Source organism: Crinia signifera, chromosome 6, assembly GCF_055691185.1.
Source record: "Crinia signifera chromosome 6, ASM5569118v1, whole genome shotgun sequence".
Classification (NCBI taxonomy): Eukaryota; Metazoa; Chordata; class Amphibia; order Anura; family Myobatrachidae; genus Crinia; species Crinia signifera.
Genome location: NC_139222.1, coordinates 20530500 through 20553858, shown reverse-complemented (window position 1 = coordinate 20553858; position 23359 = coordinate 20530500). Strand labels below are relative to the sequence as shown.

Below are 23359 nucleotides of genomic sequence, written 5' to 3'. Positions count from 1 at the left end.
AAGGGAGCTCCTAGCAGCCCGTAAGGAAAGGGAAGCTGCTAGACAACCAGTTCATCAGCCGCCAGAACCAGCCTGGGCTCAGGCGCTGGCCTCTTCGGTGGCTAGTTTGTCTAAGGCTTTAGTCCTCTCTAAATCTCCTAGAAAAAATTACCACTAGGCGCTTTGGATATAGAAAATGAACCAATCACATATGTAAAAAAGTTTTATTGTAAAACATTAAAAATAAGAGAAATCTACACATAACATTTAAGAAAATATATATCAAGAAAAAATGTATAGGGGTAACTTGCAGTCCGAATTGGTGTTGAATTGCCGCTTCGGTTGTATAGCCGGCTGGCACACACTTAGTAAACGAGCAATGTCCACATTTGCTCTATAGCGTCTTCAGCGTCTCCCTGCTGAGCCGCCGGAATGTGTAACCGGGTTAGGCTTCCAGGCTTGATGGGGAGAGGGAGCTGTGGTAAGCCGGGCAGGAGGCTGTGTGTGGCCGAATAACAGCGCCTGCCGGGATTTGCGCGCGTCGCTGCAGAGATCTCCGTGCTCGGGGTTTGCTGAATGCTAAATGCACGATGTGCTGGGTCCCCTCAGTTTGCACTGATTTAAGGCTGGAGCTTGTGGGTCCTCAAGACGCGTTTCGCCGCACACTGGGCGGCTTTATCAATTGGAATAACTGAGAGCCTATCTTTGCCCTTATTTATATCCGTTCTGGGTCGTTACAGCTCTTTGTGATTAGGCTGAAGCCGATCATGAGCTTTCAGTTTTAGCATTACATCTACGCGTGTACTATTTGTAAATTGTTTTATAGACAGTGCATTCCTAATTGTATACTTTAACATTTATCAATTATTATTTATGCTGACAGGTATTTAGAGTTCAAAGGAGATTGGACCATAACACATTTAAAATGATAATAATATGTGATACAAAATGGCAATAATATTCATTTTAAAAGCAAGTCCTATGCTGTTCATTCTTAGATTACGTCATCAACAATGGTTATAGCAACATAAGGAATTAATACAGATATATAAATGATAGTAGTAATAAAAATAATAGTTATTATAATCATGAAATAAATAAAAAGTAATAGTAATAATACTAATAATATATTTTTTTTTTGTTAGCACAATCCGTATTTAACATCTTTGTTTTATAAAAAATATATGTAGCGGTGCCGCTCTCTAAATCTCCTCCTCATTTAATGGATCAGTTGGTCACCAGCAAGTTGTTAGACAGCCATTAGGTCGACATGCAGGAAGGTCGATGGGGTCATTAGGTCAACATGGGGTTTTTCGCTTTTTTTTTTTTACCCGAATTTTGACACTGTCGACAGACACATGTTAAAGTGCACCGCGTCCCCTCTAGGGTGGCCAATCCCGGGATCGGGATCGGCGGGATCCCGGGATTTGGCCCCCAAAACGCCGGGATTCCAATCGGGATTTCGGGATTAGACTGCGCATGCGCGCAGTCTAATGCCGGGCAGCGTCTGAGCATCGCTCAGACGCTGCCCGACTTCTCCCGGCAGCACTGTGTGCAGCGTGACCTCTCAGCGTGAGATCAGGGGTCACGCTGCGCAGGCAGAGGACGCGCCCGGCATTGTAATGCCGTGCCGGACAGCGCACCCAAGCACCCACCCGCCCAGCCCAAGCACCCAGCCAGCCAGCGCGCCCACTCGCCCAGCCCAAGCGCCCACAGCCAGCGCGAAGCCAGCACGCCAGCGGCATGGACGACCCGTCCCCCCACAACCGGCAACCATCAAATATAAGTTTGTGGGGCAGTCTTTTAATTAGGAAAGCCAATCCCGGGAATCCCGGGATTGAGCATTTTTCAATCCCGAATCCCGGGATTGAAAAAATGCCCCGGGATTGGCTTCCCTAGTCCCCTCGCATGGCTCGCTGCGCCAGAAATAATTATGTGAGAGGATGAAGTGTATGTTCTCCATAATGAAATGAATTTGTGAGTTCTTTAAAGATGAGTCTGTTGAAAGGAAATGTCTTACATGGTCACATCCTTTGTCATGTTTGTCACAAGCCTGGTGGAAAAAAAATCCATACAGAACAAAGGGTTCTTCAAATGTTTAAATTGCAAATCATGTAGAAACGGCAAGGGATCAACCAAATCAATAAATAACATCAAATCAAACTGGTAAAGAATACAAAATCAGTGACCATCTTTCCTGCGACTCAGAGGAGGTATTATATTTACTGGAATGCAGAGGCGGATTGGCCCACTGGGAAACCGGGCCATTTCCCGGTGGGCCGGTCCAGATTCCCCACTGGCAGAGCCGTCGACTGTGCCTCCGGGGCTGGCGTCATCCTAGGTGCAAGTTGGATGCATCGCTTAAGGCGATATGCTCGGTGGCGGGGGGGTTATGTTGCGACCAGCCATGGTGGGCTGCTGGGTGAACAAAGCAATGGAGACCTGGGCTGCTCAATTCATACAGAGTTTACGTGCAGGTGCTCCAATCGAAGAGATTGCCAGTTTAGCTGAACATGTACAGGAATCCGCTATGTATCTCGGAGAAGGTTCAAAAGATGTCTGTCTTGTCTGTTTCTGCATGTCGAACCCTATGGTTACGACAGTGGCAGGCTAATTCTGAATCGAAGAAAGCAGTAGAGGCTCTTCCATTCATGGGTTTCGTTTCGTTTGGGGAGGAATTAGACAAATGGATATCACTGGCCCTTGGCCACACCTCCTCGACACTACACTGGACCTTCCTTTCGGCCGACGGCATGTTTCGGGTCGCATCAGAGGAGCGGCCTCTTCATCCAGAGTTTTCAGAGGCTGAGGTAGAGTCTCTGCTCCTTTCTCCCAAACAGAGGGAGCTCAAGCTGCCAACCGCTCTCAGACCCAGTGGATGACGGGCATCTGGCCCACCTGGGAAACCCCATAGTGGCAGAGCCGAATTTCCCGTGAGGCACGTGCCTAGGGGCGGCACATGTTTGGGGGCGGCACTTGGATGCCTGTGATAGTACTGTCAGCCCAAAATGTACCAATAACTGCAAAATATCCACTGTACTGTACTATATTCCATCTTAAATAGAGTGTAAATGGATAGGACATGCAGTTACTGCCCCTGTAAACTGCTCTACTTAGTAAACATTATTGTTGTGCCTAGGGGCGCCCTCATCCCTAAATAGTGGGAGGACGACTTTGGCTGTTTCAGGATGTTTAGAAAGACACTTGCCTAGATGCATGGGTAAAGGAACTCGTTCTTTCTTCAAGATTCCAAGATGATTTTTCTTTCACCTGCTCATTCACGATTCTTCACTACCGGGTTACCGGCATCGAAGGATACGTTTCTAGCAGTGTCCGCCCTTCTAAATGCAGGAGTGATCATTCCAGTATCCTCCACACAGCAAAAACAGGGTTTTTATTTCTGTTCCTAGTCTCAAAACCGGATGGTTAGGTGAGACCGATCCTCAATTTCAAGGATCTCAATCTTTTCTCTGTAAAATATTGGTTCAAGATGGAATCCCATCAGTCATTGCTTTGCTGGACCAGGGAGAATTCCTTGTGTCAATCGATGTAAAGGATCATCTACGCACCACGATTTGGCCTCCTCACCAACAATACTTGCGATTCACCATCAGATCCGCTCACCTCCAGTTCAGAGCCCTGCCGTTCAGACTCTCATCCGCACCCAGTTTCAAAGGTGATGGCGGTGATGAAGAGCATACTCCGTCTACAAGGAATAACAATTATTCCAGGGATCATACTTCCAGAGATCAGCTTCTTCAGGATTTACAGAGGACTTAGTTCAGAATCCTGCCGTGCTGTTGAAGAGGGGACTATCAAAAATCTCAGTTGGAACCATCCCAGAGGCTGGTTTTTCGAGGCACGGTACTGGACACCGTCATGGCTCGGATTTTCCTACCACAGGACAAAAAAAAAGTGTCAGTGCACATTTGTATCCAGCTCCTAGGACGGATGGTGGCTGTTTATTGTGGCAGTTCCCTAAGGTCGTTTTCACCCCAGGCCTTTTCAGCTAGACCTGCTACATCAATGGTTGGGCTCACATCTTTTCCTTCACAAGTGAGTTCGTTTATCACCAACAACCAGACTATCCCTCCTTTGGTGGTTAGACTCTAAAACACCACTTGGAGGGGCGGAGGTTCAAGCTTTTTCCAGTGGACTCTACTCACTACAGATGCGAGTCTAAAGGTGCATATACACGTACAGATTTTCTGTCTGATCTATCTGGTGGGAACAAAAACCTGGAAATGTATGGGAGCAACTGACACTTAAAAACAGACAGTGATCAGTCAGACAAATTGTTTAATCATTCTGATATAACAAATTTATCAACGCATATATTTTTTTTCTGTTTTCCTGCATTTGGGTGGAAATTTTTGATTGTCATATGCTCCTATACATTTCCAGGTTTTTGTTCCCGCCAGATAGATCAGACCGAAAATCTGTACGTGTGTACGCACCTTATGCGGTTGGGGCGCATTGATGACGGGAGCCCATTTCAAGGGAACCTGATCTCTGACAGAGTTAACCTTACCAATCAACATCTTAGATCTGAGAGTAATCTTTTGCGCTCTATAATCAGCCCACACTTCTTCAAGGATGGGTGGTGAGAGTCCAAACGGACAATGCCACGGCTGTGGCGTACATAAACCGCCAAGGCGAGATGAGGAGTCGCACAGCCATGAAGGAGGTGACCAGAATCTTACTTTTGGCAGAAAGGTACACTGAGGCTCTATCGGTGATTTTCAAACCAGGGGTAGAAAATTGGGAAGCCAACTTCCTGAGTCGGCTGGTCGTGGATCCGGGGAGTGGTCTCTCCACCCTCAGGTGTTCCACATGCTGACACTGAGATGGGGACACAAATACAATAAAAAATGACAGAAATTTGACCGCGCTCATTGAGCTCTTACCACCTGGACTACTGGGTGGTCAGGGTACAGTCCTTTCCAAATTCTTTTTCACATAATTTTATTATACTTTGATAACGGAGACTTATTTATGTGTCCTTTATAACCCTTAAATATAATGGCAAACACTCAAATAATTGCAGGCCAACACAAACTTGAAAAAATGTATGACAAAGCTTTACTTGCAAGATAGCTTAATTACAGGTATTTGCAAATGCAGACTAACACAAGAGACATAAAATTGATTAGCTAATACTTAAACAATAATTCTAAATCAAATCAAAATGGAAACCTATTAAGGACAGTGATCCGCCATTAAACCTCATTTCATAGTTACATCCAGCCCCCTGCTTGCCTGTTCTTCCTCAACTGCCTGCCCCTTCCTTCTCTAACGCTAATATTTAAACCTTAATTACATTAATTACTCATAAGCATTGAGTCTTATTGGCAAGCTCTACTTTCAATCATGATGTCATAATTAACCCAACACCCAACTTCCTTGTTACTAGGGAAAGATTCAGTGGCCTTGGGGTCTATGCATGTGTGGCCCTGTTCTCATAATGTTGACAAGTTTGTGGAGACTAGCTGGCTGTCCTTGCTCTACTATACTGTCAACATCACATTCTTAAACTTATAAAACCAAAAACAGTTTTCTATAAGAAATCACTTTTCCAGCACTGCTCTGAATCTTCAGCCATTTTATAATGTTTTTATGCAAGTCATAGTTGGTTGCTGACAAACACCTGCTACTTAGCGCAAAGGGCAGTCCTCATATGCCGTGGCTAGTAGCTTGTGCAACAAGCTAACGCCAACTGCAGCAATAATAAAAGTATTTAAGAAAACAGTGTAATAAAAGCATAGAATTGTTGATGCGTTATTTCTGTTTTAACATCTTCCACAAAGTTTATAACCTATGAAGATACCAAGCGAGACTGTGTAAGCTAACGTGTGCGCCTACTTTTGAATTGCTTGTATGGTGTGGTAGTCTGGATAAAAGATACCTTTATCGGTTTTATAAAATATGTGTGAATGTAAGCATTGTATAAGAGAATAATCTTCCATCACTGTGGTGTCCCACTAAGAAGGAAAGAACTTATCACAACCCATAGCAGAAGAGTCGGTACTTATGTAGTATCTGGACTGCCGATTTTGTGATTGTATGCCTTACCTTAAGGCATACAATCAGATGCGATTCAATGCGATTTTGCATAGGATTCAATGTTAAGAAGGTCCTGTTCATTTCCCCACTATCCAAGTGGGCATAGAGTTGATTTTATATAGCGTGGCGAGCGCAGCGAGCCACCGAGCCCGAAGCGTGCCCCGCGAGGGGACGCATATTTCTTAAAAAGTATTCTGTGTCCCCTCGCGGGGCTCGCCACGCTTCGGGCTTGGTGGCTCGCTACGCTCGCCACAGGTTTATATCCAACTTCATGCCCACTTGGATAGTGGGGAAAGGAAAAGGACCCCTTTTTCCCATTGAATTCTATGTTAAAATGGACTCAGACCATTTTAACATTGAATCCTATGGAAAAATCTTGACCCATCGCATCGCATACGATTTGGTCGCATGCGATGCGATCCGATCAGATTTCTAAATCGGACGCCCAGATACTACATAAGTACCGAAGAGTCTTTTTGGATTTCCCCTTCTGATCAGAAACTGATTTAAAAAAAAAAACTGGTTACACTATGATCTTTTTCATCTGTTCTTTCTACATTTTATAAACTTTGTAGAAGAATAAGAAAATCATGTGAAAAAGAATTTGGAAAGAACTGTACCCTGACCATCCAGTAGTCCAGGTGGTAAGAGTGCAATTTAAGGAATTATCTAATATATTTTTCTTGAAACTGAGATGGGGACGTCCACAGGTCGATCTCGTGGTGTCCAGAACAAATCAACACCCCCTGTATTTCGTGAGATCCCGAGACCCTGAAGCTCTTCAAGTAGACGCTTTAGTGGCTTCCAGGTCGCTTATCTATTTCCTCCATTTCCGTTACTGCCGCATCTCTTACACCGCATAAAGAAGGTTGGGAGCTTTAAAGGTGCAGGTCTCGGCTTTGTCCATGTTTTTGTTTCCAAAAAGTTGTCTCTCCTGGCAGAAGTGCAAACATTTTTTTCAGGGTGTACTTAGGTTGCAGTGTCTTTTTGTTGCACCTTCTGCTCCTTGGGACCTGCAGTTGGTTCTGTCCTTTTTACAGTCCTCGGTTTTCGAGCCATTGGATTCGATGGCTTTCAGATCTCTCCTTTTAAAGTGGTACTGCTTCTTGCCTTAGCCTCCACAAGGAGTTCTCTCCTTCCCAAGGTGGTTTCCAGTTTTCATTTAAATCAGCCAATTGTAGTTCTGGTCTTTTCAGAGGATTCCCCTGCTTCCAGGTCCCTTGACGTGGTATGGGCTCTTCGCATTTATGTGGCTACTGCAGCCTCATTGTGAAAATCTGATTGTCTATTTGTTCGCTATGATGCGGCTCATAAGAGATGGCCTGTCTCAAAACAAACTTTGGCCCGTTAGCTTCGCTTGGTCATTGACCCGTTAGCTTCGCATATGTGGCGGATTCTAGGGTTCATCCAGTTTCCATTTCGGCAAATTCAACTAGGTCTGTGGCTTCCTCATGGCAGCTGCCAGGGGGGCGGTGTCTTGGTCTAGCTGTCATACGTTTCTAAAAAATTTCAGGTTTAATACTTCTTCGACCCTGTCCTCTCATTTCAGACAAATGGTGCTGCAGGGTTCCCAGTGCTCTGGGACCATGTTGGGGGCTCTGGGACTTCCCCAATGTGAACATCTCCAGTGTCTCCTGCTGCATGAGGAGAAAATTGGGATTTTGGTACTTACCAGGTAAATCCTTTTCGCCAATTCCACAGGAGACACTGGAAGCCCACCCAGCACTGGTTCTTTACCTGCCATGGTGTATTGTTATGTTGTTGTTGTTTATTGCTTGCGTTATCTGTTCTTTTGTTATGTGTGTGTGTGTGTATTTGTTTCTGTTTCTTCTTGTCTAATCTTTCAGCTCTTTTAGTTCCTAGGACTGCAGTGAGGGAGGGTTATAGAGTGGGAGGAGCAGCCGCACTATGTTACATTTCTTACAGTGTCATGCTCCCAGTGACTACCAATCTATAACTAACTGTGAACATCTCCTGTGGAGTCACTGTGTGTTACCAGCCCAGAGATCTGACCAGTCTCCTCCCCACACTCTCTGGTGTATCTCATACATCAGGAGCCATCAGCCCCTATTATACTCCTGCTCTCCCCCTCACATCATGTCACTGTGTGTTACCAGCCCAGAGATCTGACCAGTGTCCTCCCCACACTCTCTGGTGTATATCATACATCAGGAGCCATCAGCCCCTATTATACTCCTGCTCTCCCCCTCACATCATGTCACTGTGTGTTACCAGCCCAGAGATCTGACCAGTCTCCTCCCCGCACTCTCTGGTGTATCTCATACATCAGGAGCCATCAGCCCCTATTATACGCCTGCTCTCCCCCTTACATCATGTCACTGTGTGTTACCAGCCCAGAGATCTGACCAGTCTCCTCCCCGCACTCTCTGGTGTATCTCATACATCAGGAGCCATCAGCCCCTATTATACTCCTGCTCTCCCCTTCACATCATGTCACTGTGTTACCAGAGATCTGACCAGTCTCCTCCCCACACTCTGGTGTATATCATACATCAGGAGCCATCAGCCCCTGTTATACTCCTGCTCTCCCCCTCACATCATGTCACTGTGTGTTACCAGAGATCTGACCAGTCTCCTCCCCACACTCTCCGGTGTATCTCATACATCAGGAGCCATTAGCCCCTATTATACTCCTGCTCTCCCGTCACATCATGTCACTGTTTGTTACCAGTCCAGAGATCTGACCAGTCTGCTCCCCACACTCTCTGGTGTATCTCATACATCAGGAGCCATCAGCCCCTATTATACTCCTGCTCTCCCCTCACATCATGTCACTGTGTGTTACCAGAGATCTGACCAGTCTCCTCCCCACACTCTCTGGTGTATCTCATACATCAGGAGCCATCAGCCCCTATTACACTCCTGCTCTCCCCCTCACATCATGTCACTGTGTGTTACCAGCCCAGAGATCTGACCAGTCTCCTCCCCACACACTCTGGTGTATCTCATACATCAGGAGCCATCAGCCCCTATTATACTCCTGCTCTCCCGTCACATCATGTCACTGTGTGTTACCAGTCCAGAGATCTGACCAGTCTCCTCCCCACACTCTCTGGTGTATCTCATACATCAGGAGCCATCAGCCCCTATTATACTCCTGCTCTCCCCCTCACAAAATATCACTGTGTGTTACCATCCCAGAGATCTGACCAGTCTGCTCCCCACACTCTCTGGTGTATCTCATACATCAGGAGCCATCAGCCCCTATTATACTCCTGCTCTCCCGTCACATCATGTCACTGTGTGTTACCAGTCCAGAGATCTGACCAGTCTGCTCCCCACACTCTCTGGTGTATCTCATACATCAGGAGCCATCAGCCCCTATTGTACTCCTGCTCTCCCCCTCACATCATGTCACTGTGTGTTACCAGCCCAGAGATCTGACCAGTCTCCTCCCCACACTCTCTGGTATATCTCATACATCAGGAGCTATCAGCCCCTATTATACTCCTGCTCTCCCCCTCACATCATGTCACTGTGTGTTACCAGCCCAGAGATCTGACCAGTCTCCTCCGCCTACACTCTCTGGTGTATCTCATACATCAGGAGCCATCAGCCCCTATTATACTCCTGCTCTCCCCATCACATCATGTCACTGTGTGTTATCAGCCCAGAGATCTGACCAGTCTCCTCCCCGCACTCTCTGGTGTATCTCATACATCAGCAGCCATCAGTCCCTATTATACTCCTGCTCTCCCCCTCACATCATGTCACTGTGTGTTACCAGCCCAGAGATCTGACCTGTCTCCTCCCCACACTCTCTGGTGTATCTCATACATCAGGAGACATCAGCCCCTATTATACTCCTGCTCTCCCCCTCACATGTCACTGTGTGTTTCCAGCCCAGAGATCTGACCAGTCTCCTGCGCCTACACTCTCTGGTGTATCTCATACATCAGCAGCCATCAGCCCCTATTATACTCCTGCTCTCCCCCTCACATCATGTCACTGTGTGTTACCAGCCCAGAGATCTGACCAGTCTCCTCCCCACACTCTCTGGTGTATCTCATACATCTGGAGCCATCAGACCCTATTATACTCCTGCTCTCCCCTCACATCATGTCACTTTGTGTTACCAGCCCAGAGATCTGACCAGCCTCCTCCCCGCACTCTCTGGTGTATCTCATACATCAGGAGCCATCAGCCCCTATTATACTCCTGCTCTCCCCTCACATCATGTTACTGTGTGTTACCAGCCCAGAGATCTGACCAGTCTCCTCCCCACACTCTCTGGTGTATCTCATACATCTGGAGCCATCAGACCCTATTATACTCCTGCTCTCTCCTTCACATCATGTCACTTTGTGTTACCAGCCCAGAGATCTGACCAGTCTCCTCCCCACACTCTCTGGTGTATCTCATACATCTGGAGCCATCAGACCCTATTATACACCTGCTCTCTCCTTCACATCATGTCACTGTGTGTTACCAGCCCAGAGATCTGACCAGTCTCCTCCCCACACTCTCTGGTGTATCTCATACATCTGGAGCCATCAGACCCTATTATACTCCTGCTCTCCCCTCACATCATGTCACTTTGTGTTACCAGCCCAGAGATCTGACCAGTCTCCTCCCCACACTCTCTGGTGTATCTCATACATCTGGAGCCATCAGACCCTATTATACACCTGCTCTCTCCTTCACATCATGTCACTGTGTGTTACCAGCCCAGAGATCTGACCAGTCTCCTCCCCACACTCTCTGGTATATCTCATACATCAGCAGCCATCAGCCCCTATTATACTCCTGCTCTCCCCTCACATCATGTCACTGTGTGTTACCAGAGATCTGACCAGTCTCCTCCCCACACTCTCTGGTGTATCTCATACATCAGGAGCCATCAGCCCCTATTATACTCCTGCTCTCCCCCTCACATCATGTCACTGTGTGTTACCAGCCCAGAGATCTGACCAGTCTCCTCCCTACACTCTCTGGTGTATCTCATACATCAGGAGCCATCAGCCCCTATTATACTCCTGCTCTCCCCTCACATCATGTCACTGTGTGTTACCAGCCCAGACATCTGACCAGTCTCCTCCCCGCACTCTCTGGTGTATCTCATACATCAGGAGCCATCAGCACCTATTATACTCCTGCTCCCCCCTCACATCATGTCACTGTGTGTTACAGCCCAGACATCTGACCAGTCTCCTCCCCACCGCTGGTATATATCAGCTCCTGGTGTCTTAAGGACTTCCTTTTCCTGTAACCCCCGGTGCTGTAAAGTGACCTGTCGCTTTGCAGCATCACTTTACTGCACTAGGGGTCACAGCTCAGCAGGAGGCCCTGTAGACTGGAAGCAATCCCCTGGGGAGGTGAGTATGATTGTTTTTTACACTGTGATCAGCATGTGTGACACAGGACACACACAGCTGATCACCCTGGCCCCGTCCCCGCACAGCTCTCTCTGCCTAGGAACAGAGAGAGCTGTGCAGAAGCCCAGAATTTGCACCTGAGCCCTGCAATTCCCCAGCTGAAGCTGCATTATTATCACAGGGTATTTGACTCTTTTTTAGTTTTGGTTAATTTGGCTAGATCACGTTCCTATTAGAAGTATGGGAGATGTGATCTGCTTACAAAAAAAAATGCGAACTGAAGGGTTTTGATCAGTTGATTTACACTACACGGGAGCGCGCATTGGGATCCAGTATGCATCTAATGTACAAAAACCATTCGATTTTCTATTTGACTTTGCTTCTGTAAGCCTATCTCACCATGTGTGTGCTCTATTAGAGATATATCTGTGGACGGATCGGGCAGCGTGTTCTCCATACACCCTGCCCAACCCATAGTGACTGATGTCATAACTGGGCGTGTGCCATTATATGCGCCGGCCAATGCAGCTGCTGATCACCGCCGGCTCCTGCAGCGGGTGTACGGGAGGTCAGGAGATCACCCTCACACACAGCGCCATCTAGCTTTAGGTATGTTGACGTTGACTGACATTGTTCACAGACCTATCACTGGCTTATGGACCAGCGATATATCGGCCAGTGTGTGCGCAGCATTAGACATGTTCAGTTTAAGTGATAAAACATCCATGAACATTTGCTTCTCAATGTAAACAATTCTGTCTGTTGTCATTCATCTGTTTCCTGTAGATGGGCGCACAAGCAGGAATACCTCGGAGGGAGATCTCATTGTGTCTCCAGGTTATATACTAGAAGATAAGAACATCAGACAAGATTCTCCAGAGGAAAACCCCATTATCCCCAATACACACCCAACATTTCCCAGTGCAGATATTTCATCTGGTCCCTCTAGTCATGAGGAACCTTCTCCTGATCATTCAGACCTTACTACACACATTAAAGATCATAAAGATGATACAATAGCATCCAGTTCTGAGTTTGGTAAGAGTTCTATACATCCGTCAGATTCTGTTTTACATCAGATACATCACACAGCTGAGAAACCGTTTCCATGCTCTGAATGTGAGAAATGTTTTACAAAGAAATCAACTCTTGTTACACATGAGAGAATTCACACAGGTGAGAAACCATTTTCATGCTCTGAATGTGGGAAATGTTTTAGAAGCAAATCAACTCTTGTTAGACATGAGAGAAGTCACACAGGTGAGAAACCATTTTCATGCTCTGAATGTGGGAAATGTTTTGGAGATAAATCAGGTCTAGTTACACATGAGAGATATCACACAGGTGAGAAACCATTTTCATGTTCTGAATGTGGGAAATGTTTTAGAAGCAAATCATCTCTTGTTATACATGAGAGAAGTCACACAGATGAGAGACCATTTTCATGTCCTGAGTGTGGGAAATGTTTTAGACAAAAAGCCAGTCTAGTTATACATGAGAGGCATCACACAGGAGAGAAACCATTTTCATGTTCTGAGTGTGGGAAATGTTTTAGACAAAAAGACAGTCTAGTTAAACATGAGAGACTTCACACGGGCGAGAAACCATTTTCATGCACTGAATGTAAGAAATGTTTTACAACTCAATCGTCTCTTGTTCTACATAAGAGAAGTCACACAGGTGAGAAACCATATTCATGCTTGGAATGTGGGAAATGTTTTATAATGAAATCACAACTTGTTACACATGAGAGCGGTCACACAGGTGAGAAACAATTTTCATGCTCTGAATGTGGGAAATGTTTTACAAATAAATCGTATCTTGTTATACATCAGAAAAATCACACAGGTGAGAAACCATTTTCATGCTCTGAATGTGGGAAATGTTTTACATATAAATCGTATCTTGTTACACATCAGAGAAGTCACACAGGTGAGAAACCATTTTCATGCTCTGAATGTGGGAAATGTTTTACATATAATTCATCTCTTGTTTCACATAAGAAGTCACACAGGTGAGAAACCATTTTCATGCTCTGAATATGGGAAATGTTTTACATATAATTCATCTCTTGTTTCACATAAGAAGTCACACAGGTGAGAAACCATTTTCATGCTCTGAATGTGGGAAATGTTTTAGCAAAAGAGACAAGTCTAGTTAAACATGAGAGACTTCACACAGGCGAGAAACCATTTCCATGCTCTGAAAGTGTGATTTCTGTGCAAAACATTTCCCATCTTGTTACACATGAGAGAAGTCACACAGGACAGAAACCATTTTCATGTTTTGAATGTGGGAAATGTTTTACACATAAACCAGTTGTTCGTAGACACCAGAAAACTCACACACAAAAAATATAGTTTAAATGAACTGATCTACATGAAACGGAAGCATCAATACTAAATCCCTCTATCATCCATTGTATGTGGATTCTTAGATAGACAGTGTCTAGATAGACATTCAATTTCAGCATAGGAATGTTTCACAGGGTCAAAATATCGATCTAAAAAAGTCAGCATATATTTTTCACATTTTCTCGTGTCAATGTTTATAACTGTTTACATGGACTCCCAATTAGTGTAAAGCGTAACCTCTTGGTACCCTCTCCACCCTTGGTGCAAGTTACACACATGATTCTATCATTTATGATTGTAACTGTGCTTTATGTTATGTATAACAGCCTCTCTGTAATATATATGTAATAAATACACTGTGTGACCCTGTACTGTAATGTGTGTGGTGTATACTGATATTTGGGCCATCACTATGACTCTGCGCCTCTTGTCACACCCCGGGCACCTATGTAGGAGGTGCATGTGCTGGGATTGCCGAGCCAGCCACGTTCCGTGGTACTCACAGCCCATGAGCCCAGCATCATGCAGCTTTATGGATCCCATTTGGCATCCGGTACTTAGACACAACTCCCGGCCACCTCCACATGAGCCCCATAATGTGGGATCTGTTACTCTGTCACTGGGGTCAGAGCTGGAAGATAATGTGTTCCCACAGGGCAGATGCCGGTGTCTGATGCTATGTGGCAGGATCTGTACAACTGCCCCCATTATATAACATGAGACACATAGGGGGGGATGTACTAAGATGGGCGTATACGGCAGATCCCCATACAAATGGAAAGAAATGAGATTGGCCGTATAAGACCCGATAATACGAATGGACCATACATTTACAGAGATGTCATATTCTCCTCATTTGTATTTTCTGATGATGTAGTCCATATTCTGTTACCGGTTGGTTAAAGTTCGAGGGGACCAAGATGGCTGGATCCCAGTAATAAATTACTTTCATTTTAAAGTACACTACGGTTATTATCAGCAGGGTTTCCAATACAGCATACACATCAGCAAACTCAGGCACCCCGGCCCTGAATCAAGAATCCTGGTTATATAAGCTACAGCAGCTACCCTAATACTGACAGGCTCCTGGTTATATAGGCTACAGAGGCTACCCTAACACTGACAGGCTCCTGGTTATATAGGCTACAGAGGCTACCCTAACACTGACAGGGTCCTGGCTATATAGGCTACAGAGGCTACCCTAACACTGACAGGGTCCTGGTTATATAGGCTGCAGAGGCTACCCTAACACAGACAGGGTCCTGGTTATATAGGCTACAGCAGCTACCCTAATACTGACAGGGTCCTGGTTATATAGGCTACAGAGGCTACCCTAACACTGACAGGGTCCTGGTTATATAGGCTACAGTGACTACCCTAACACTGACTGGGTCCTGGTTATATAGGCTACAGTGACTACCCTAACACTGACAGGGTCCTGGTTATATAGGCTACAGAGGCTACCCTAACACTGACAGGGTCCTGGTTATATAGGCTACAGAGGCTACCCTAACACTGACAGGGTCCTGGTTATATAGGCTGCAGAGGCTACCCTAACACTGACAGGGTCCTGGTTATATAGGCTGCAGAGGCTACCCTAACACAGACAGGGTCCTGGTTATATAGGCTACAGCTATCAACAGCTGCTGGCACTAGGGTTGTCAAGCCCAAATATATAAGAAAAAGAAAGAAGGTTGTGCCAGCGCTGGCTGTTTTAGGATAAATACAATGCACAGTTCTCAAAAATTATAACAATTTATTAATATCAACAATAAAACAATATTAAAATAGTGAATCACTCTAGTGACATATAATGAGGTAATTAGGAGCTAGCTATCACGGGGATAATCAGGTTGTTTAGCTATTCAGCTTAGGGTGAGTTCGATTGTGAAACAAGAAAGTTTGAGCTGTATATTACCATCCCATTTGGCCCGATTTGAATTGGCCCGGTGCTGTGACACGATGTCCTGTGGTTGTCCTATATTTTCAAGGACTCAAGGTTCCCAATGGTATCCTCTTGTATACGTCTGGAGCAATTAGGGATCATGCAGTTGTCCCACAGATATTTGTAGTCCAGGAAAAACGAGGGTCCTTTGTGGGATGTGGACGGGTCACTTGGCAGAATGGTGGGTGGTGGATGAGCAGCAGTATTCACAGGTGCTCAACGCGTTTCCCCGGTATCACCGGCTTCATCAGGAGCAAGTATAAGCAAGTATAGGCTACAGAGGCTACCCTAACACAGACAGGGTCCTGGTTATACAGGTTACAAAGGCTACCCTAACACTGACAGGGTCCTGGTTATATAGGCTACAGAGGCTACCCTAACACTGACAGGGTCCTGGTGATATAGGCTACCCTAACACTGACAGGGTCCTGGTTATATAGGCTACAGCAGCTACCCTAACACTGACAGGGTCCTGGTTATATAGGCTACAGAGGCTACCCTAACACTGACAGGGTCCTGGTTATATAGGCTACCCTAACAATGACAGGGCCCTGGTTATATAGGCTACAGAGGCTACCCTAACACTGACAGGGTCCTGGTTATATAGGCTACAGAAGCAACTCTAACACTGACAGGGTCCTGGTTATATAGGCTACAGAGGCTACCCTAACACTGACAGGGTCCTGGTTATATAGGCTACAGAGGCTACCCTAACACTGACAGGGTCCTGGTTATATAGGCTACAGAGTCTAACCTAACACTGACAGTTTCCTGGTTATATAGGCTACAGAGGCTACCCTAACACTGACAGGGTCATGGTTATATAGGCTACAGAGGCTACCCTAACACTGACAGGGTCATGGTTATATAGGCTACAGTGGCAACCCTTACACTGACAGGGTCCTGGTTATATAGGCTACCATAACACTGACCGGGTCCTGGTTATATAGGCTACAGCAGCTACCCTAACACTGACAGGGTCCTGGTTATATAGGTTACAGAGGCTACCCTAACACTGACAGGGTCCTGGTTATATAGGCTACAGAGGCTACCCTAACACTGACAGGGTCCTGGTTATATAGGCTACAGAGGCTACCCTAACACTGACAGGGTCCTGGTTATATAGGCTACAGCAGCTACCCTAACACTGACAGGGTCCTGGTTATATAGGCTACAGAGGCTACCCTAACACTGGCAGGGTCCTGGTTATATAGGCTACAGAGGCTACCCTAACACTGACAGGGTCCTGGTTATATAGGCTACAGAGGCAACCCTAACACTGACAGGGTCCTGGCTACAGAGGCTACCTTAACGCTGTATACACCTGGTACTATCCAGCATGCGATCCGATGCACGCTCCCGGGACAGCATAGACAGGGCAGCAATGACTATATAGTGCAAATCGAATGTAGATAGCATGAATTGTATGTAGATAGTACAGAGTTTGCAAAGATTGTATAGCAGTCGCATAGCAAGGAAATCTCACTGTGTGTAGACACCATAACACTGACAGGTGTAACTGTAATATCATAAATGTAAATAACAGTAGAGGGCGCTGCTGCCTTAATTATGAATGTTCAAACGAATGTACTGACAAATGTGTACATAGGATTACATAGATTAAAGACACAATGTGAATGCAATGTCCCAGGATTGAGAAGCAAGGACACAAACACGTGACTTCAGGCCCCCATACACTGTGCGATTTTGGACCGATTCCACGCGATTTGAATACTTGGGGCGATAAATCGTGCGAAATCGGCCCAAAATCGCATGTTTGACGTTTGATCCGATGCGCATGGGACCGGACCAGGAGGTCGGACGTGCAGCATGTACGATCACGTCCGACCTCCTGCAGCGGTGGCTCCTAAATGAGTGGCCGTGGGTGCCGTGAGGAAGCAGTCCAGCCGCAGCGGTGATCACCAGCTTGCTGTCACGGTGTGCAGCAGCGGCAATTACAACTTTAAAATAACATGTCAAATGACTGCCCAGCTAATGATTGGCTGAGATAGAGCACTCTCAGCCAATCAAAAGCCAGAGAGTCATTTGACACATTATTTTAAAGCTGTAATAGCCCGCTGCGCACCCGCTGCGGCACTGGATACTGATGATCAGATCACCGCCGCCAGCCCCAGCACTGTTCTGATTACCACCACCGCCCACCCGCCCCACTGTTCTAATTACCGCTGCGGCCGCACTGCTTCCTCCCCAGCCGGCCACTCATTTGAAAGCCGCAGACGCCGCCTGCCCCCACTGCCGCTGTCCCCCCCCCCCATACTGCTCCTCACCGCCCTGCAGATCCCTGTTTTTTTTTTTGCATGTGATTTATCATATGTAAAAACTGGCACATCAAGTTCTAAATTGTATGTTAGCCTCCCAGGGAACTGCCGGGTGGCTCGGAGGAGAATTGGGTCCAACTTAATTCGGCCTAATGTATGGGGGCCTTTAGTTTAGTCTAATATAACCAGACAGTGGGCCTTATTTAGATCTGAGCTCACTACAAATTTGTTTGGAAAATAGGCAAAACCATGTGCACTGCAGGTGGGGCAGATGTAACATGTATAGAGAGAGTTGAGTTATTTTGTTTCTGTGCAGGGTAAATACTGGCTGCATTATTTTTACACTGCAATTTAGATTTCAGTTTCAGCACACCCCACCCAAATCTAACTCTGCACATGTTACATCTGCCCCACCTGCAGTGCACATGGTTTTGGCCATTTTCCAGGTGAGAAATACCCGGAGATAAATATCCCAAAGTTGAACTACTTCCAGATAAGAAGCTATGTAATTAGTACACCGAATAGCTTGACAGTAAAGGAACTAACGGGGCCTGGAATTGGTGACATGTCAGGCAACAAGTAAGGGAATTACTACCTCCGGTACTTGTTTCCTAGCACGGCACCCGTCGGGTCCCATTGCATACCATTAGTTAAGGTATGCGATGGGACCCGATCTGACCTGATATAAGGGTTTTCAGCGTTCATTGTACAATTTTAAGATCGCATCGCATGCTATTACAATGGCATGCGATGTGATGCGATTACAGCCGATTTCCCATTGATTCCTATGTTAAATGCACCCCCACCCACGCTGATGGGTAATTACTATGTGAAATGCCCCCCAATTGTTAACGCCACCCCAGTATCAACGCCAACCCGAAGCGTGGCGAGTGGAGCTAGCCCACGAGAGGCGGCGGTACGCGTCCTATGACCTTTTCATACCGCTACTATCCACGTCGGCGTGGAGTTGTTTTTAGATAGTGTGGCGAGCCACCGAGCCTGAAGCGTGGTGAGCGGACGCGGAATACAGGTGAAGTAATACGCGTGCACTCGCCACGCTTCGGGCTCGGTGGCTCGCTGCGCTCGCCACACTATATAAAATGAACTCCCCGCCGACGTGGATAGTGGCGGTATGAAAAGGTCGGAGGATGCGTACCGCCGCCCCTCGCGGGCTCGCTGCACTCGCCACGCTTCAGGTTGGCATTGATAGTGGGGTGGCGTTAACAATGGGGGGGCATTTGACAGTACAATTAAAACTCGGGTCTGGTAGTGCACTTAACATAGGAATCAGTCATTAGGGTGGCTGTACAATTAAAAACCGGGTATCATCGCATCGTATACGATCTGGTCACACGCGGTGCGACCCGATCTGATAGACCCGATGCCATAAGATTAACATCGGTGGCGCCGTGCTAGGAAACAAGTACCCTACCTCCTTATTGTACACACACATTAAAAGACATTGTACCAAATCTAATTCTCTCTGCACAAGTTACCTGCAGTGCACATGGTTTTGCCCATCTAAGAAGGATTTTGTCAGAAAGAGTGAACTTGAGTAAGGCCTAATATGGAGGTGGAGGCGAATGGAATAGGTCCCTTTTGAAAGAAAGAGAAAGAACATTATATAACAAGCAAGGGCGATGAAAGGGAAGAAGGCAGGATAGTAGACAATGGGGTGCGGGAAAAGTGAACTGTCAAGTATAGGCAAAGGTTGGAGGAAAGAAGAGAAGTACTGTATTGTATGTATAATAACGCAGATAGTTTATGGTAATGCAATTTTTATTAATAGAATTGTTTGTGGTTTCTTTTGTTATATGAACAAGGAAAGACATATGATGTAATGTAAAAGTTTTTAATTGTGTTTCAAAAACGTTGTCAATAAAATATATAAGAAAAAAAAGAATCTAAAACCACCTCTATCATCTCATAAGGGAATATACAGATATCCCTTCTTGTCCTATCACCATTTACATTAATGAAATAAACACCCACCTTACTTCTAAAGATTATATTCTATACAAAAGCAACAATACCTGACATCAGACTTAAATGAGCAATGACAATATATTCATCAGTCCTGATACCTTCCACCCTTGGTCTCAGGTAGTTTTCCACCATATACCTTCCAGGTTTCTCCTGTGGGGAGACCTCTGTTGTCCTGTATTGCACCAGGGCATCTGAGATTTCATTGCCTTCTAGCCCAGTGTGTAATAGACATGTCCCACAGACACAGGCCGTCCATAACACTGGTTATATAGCTCAGTTTCCAGCTTGGTGCTACAACAAGGCGAGCATCCATGTCATCCATCCTTGGGATACAGTACAGCTGTTGGTGTTAATGATGATGATGGGAGGAGCTTTGGTTTCTTCCAGCAGCATGACTACAGCATGTAGCTCTGCTTACTGACGTGTTCCTTCTTCACCACCCCCATGTATCAGTTCTGGGGTGCTTCCTGTGGAGACCACTGTTGCTGACCACTCTGTGGACCTGCTGCTGTGGATTGCTTGGGCAGTCTCTTGTATGGACGCTCCACCTCTTTCCGACAGGAACCACTTCCATTCCTGCAGCATCTGCTCCTGGGCCATGGCTGTGTGTGCCTAGGCCCTTGGGCCTCACCCACCCTGCACTGGTAAGTCAGTGAGTATAGTGACCGGTTGTGGCATGATGATGCTCTCCACATGCTGGAGTGTAGTGTATGCGGTCTGTGGGTGTGGTACAGATGTAGCACTGCTCATCCAGCGCCGGGGCCCACCAGAACGCTCCCACTGGTGAGCAGATGCTACATCTGACTGGGACACACGTCCCAGTTTCCCGTCAGCGAGGAACAGGAACCCTGCCCGTCTCCGCTTCAGGGAGCCTGGCAGGGTTATGTGGGGGGAACTCCGTTGTAAGGGGACACGCCCGTGGTGAACCTACCGCCAGCCCCTGCAAAGACTACAGGTGCTTCATCTGTAACTGCTTGGTCCAAAGTTCAATAGGAGTCCTCAGTTCAGTACTCCGTGTGGCAGTTGAGTCAAATGTTTTCCTTTGTGAGCTCTTCTGCCATAGACCAATTCACACCAGATGGGGTGCCTACTTCTAAATCCAGGGGTGCTTTCATGCTGGAGGGACTTGACTTCGACAAACATCACACATTTCCTCATCCAACATACAGAGATCAGGTCTTTCCCACTGTATTACATTCTCTGGATGTGGTAAGAGCTCTGCGATTTTATGTTTCCAGGACTGCTTCCATTAGATAATCGGATGTTCTTTTTTTATCACTTATGATCCGATGAAGAGAGGTTGGCCAGCGTCAAAACAAACGATGGCCAGATGGGTACGTATCACTATTCGTCAGGCCTCTGTAGCGGCGTCTTTGCCTCCTCTGGTATCCATTGAATCGCACTCTACATGTTCGGTTGGCCTGTCCTGGGCGGCTGCCCGAGTAGTTGCAATTCAACAATTTTGTAGAGCTGCCACTTGGTTGGGTCGGCAAACCTTTGTAAGGTTCTACAGATCCGATACTTTTGCGGCCTCTGCTTTGCAGTTTGGTCGTTCCGTTTTAGGGGGTTCCCAGCGCCTTCCCGCCCGTGTTGGGAGCTCTGGGACTTCCCCACTGATACACTCCAGTCTCCTGGACGCCCACCTCGGCGCTGTTGTTGCCGTTTCAGGTTTATTTTGAAAAGTTTGGACTTCTTCCTGTCAGAATAGTTTTTCTTAATATAAAAAGTATACATATCTTGTGTGGTTGATTTTGTTGCAGTGTTTCCTCACTGTTGTTTCATTCTGTCCTTATGGTTTCAATGTGTGTGTTATATTTACCTCCTCTTCGGAAGTATGTGGTATCTTCCAGCTCCCTCTGGGCACAATCCTTATGACTGCCATGGAGGGGAAGTAGAAGGGGAGGAGTCAGCCACATTAATTTAAATAATAGTGCCTATGTTCGCCCCTCTATTCCCCACTGTCTACGGTCCAGTTACACCTGTGGACTCAGAGAAAAGGATTTATGGTAAGTACAAAATCCGTTTTTTATTACTTCACAAATAGAATCTCGGACACCAGTCAATAATGTCCAGTTACCATCCCTACTGTGAAATCTCTGTGCCTGTAAATGCTCCAGGGGATCTATTGGCAAAGTTCCCAATTGTGCTGTTTCTGTGGAATTTAAGAGCAAGGGGAGTGTAACAAAGCCCCTTGCGCACTCACTGCTCTCACCACCTATTCTATTCTCCCTCTATCACATCATGGACCCCCACGAGTGAGAATAGCCGGGGATCCCGACGGTCGGGCACCCATATCAAATCACTCTGTTTCCCATCCTCTATCACTATGGGAGCTTTCTCTGTCTCTGATGCAGTAGCTTCCTTCTCACAAACCCCTGGTCGTGTTCCTTGTATAATTACAGGTATAGCTTTAGCTGGGGTTGTATACAGCAGGTCCCTGATAAACATTTGACGTATGGGTCAGTCAGTCAGTGCGAGACGTATGGGTCAGTGGATCAGTCAGTCAGTGTGAGACATATGGGTCAGTGGGTCAGTGTGAGATGTATGGGTCAGTCAGTCAATGTGTGAGATGTACGGGTCAGTCAGTGTGAGACGTATGGGTCAGTTAGTTAGTGTGAGATGTATGGGTCAGTCAATGTGAGACGTGGGTCACTCAGTCAGTGTGAGACGTATGGGATAGTGTCAGTCAGTCCTCACAAACCCCTGGCGTTGTTCCTTGTATAATTACAGGTATTGCTTTAGAAAGCTTTGTATACCGCAGACCCATTTGACGTATGGGTCCGTCAGTGTGAGATGTATGGGTCAGTCCGTGTGTGTCAGTCAGTGTGAGACGTATGGGTCAGTGGATCAGTCAGTCTGTGTGAGACGTATGGATTAGTCAGTCAGTGTGAGACGTATGGATTAGTCAGTCAGTGTGAGATGTATGGGTCAGTGTGAGATGTATGGGTCAGTGTGAGACGTATGGTTCAGTTAGTCCATGTGTAATGTATGGGTCAGTCAGTCAGTGTGAGACGTATGGGTCAGTGAGTCAGTGTGAGACGTATGAGTCAGTCATTGTGAGACGTATGGGTCAATCAGTCAGTGTGAGACGTATGGGTCAGTCAGTCAGTGTGAGACATATCAGTCAGTCAGTGTGTGTGAGACGTATGGGTCACTGGGTCAGTTCCTGTGAGACGTATGGGTCAGTCAGTCAGCGTAAGACCTATGGGTCAGTGTGAGACGTATTGGTTAGTGGGTCAATCAATCAGTGAGAGATGCATGGGTCAGTGGATAAGTCAGTGTGAGACGTATGGGTCAGTGAGTCAGTGTGAGACGTATGAGTCAGTCATTGTGAGACGTATGGGTCAATCAGTCAGTGTGAGACGTATGGGTCAGTCAGTCAGTGTGAGACATATCAGTCAGTCAGTGTGTGTGAGA

At 46.4% G+C, this 23359-nt stretch overlaps 1 protein-coding gene across 1 annotated transcript in view; it reads left to right on the top strand.

The window, feature by feature from the left end:
* The window catches only part of LOC146009539 (uncharacterized), a 73985-nt gene that overhangs the window by 7788 nt on the left and 42838 nt on the right, over window positions 1-23359 (top strand). Inside the window, exons 4-5 of the mRNA XM_083149983.1 lie at window positions 12165-13394; window positions 13518-13588. Coding sequence (XP_083006109.1) covers window positions 12165-13394; window positions 13518-13588 — 1301 coding nt within the window. The remainder of the gene's footprint in view (window positions 1-12164; window positions 13395-13517; window positions 13589-23359) is intronic.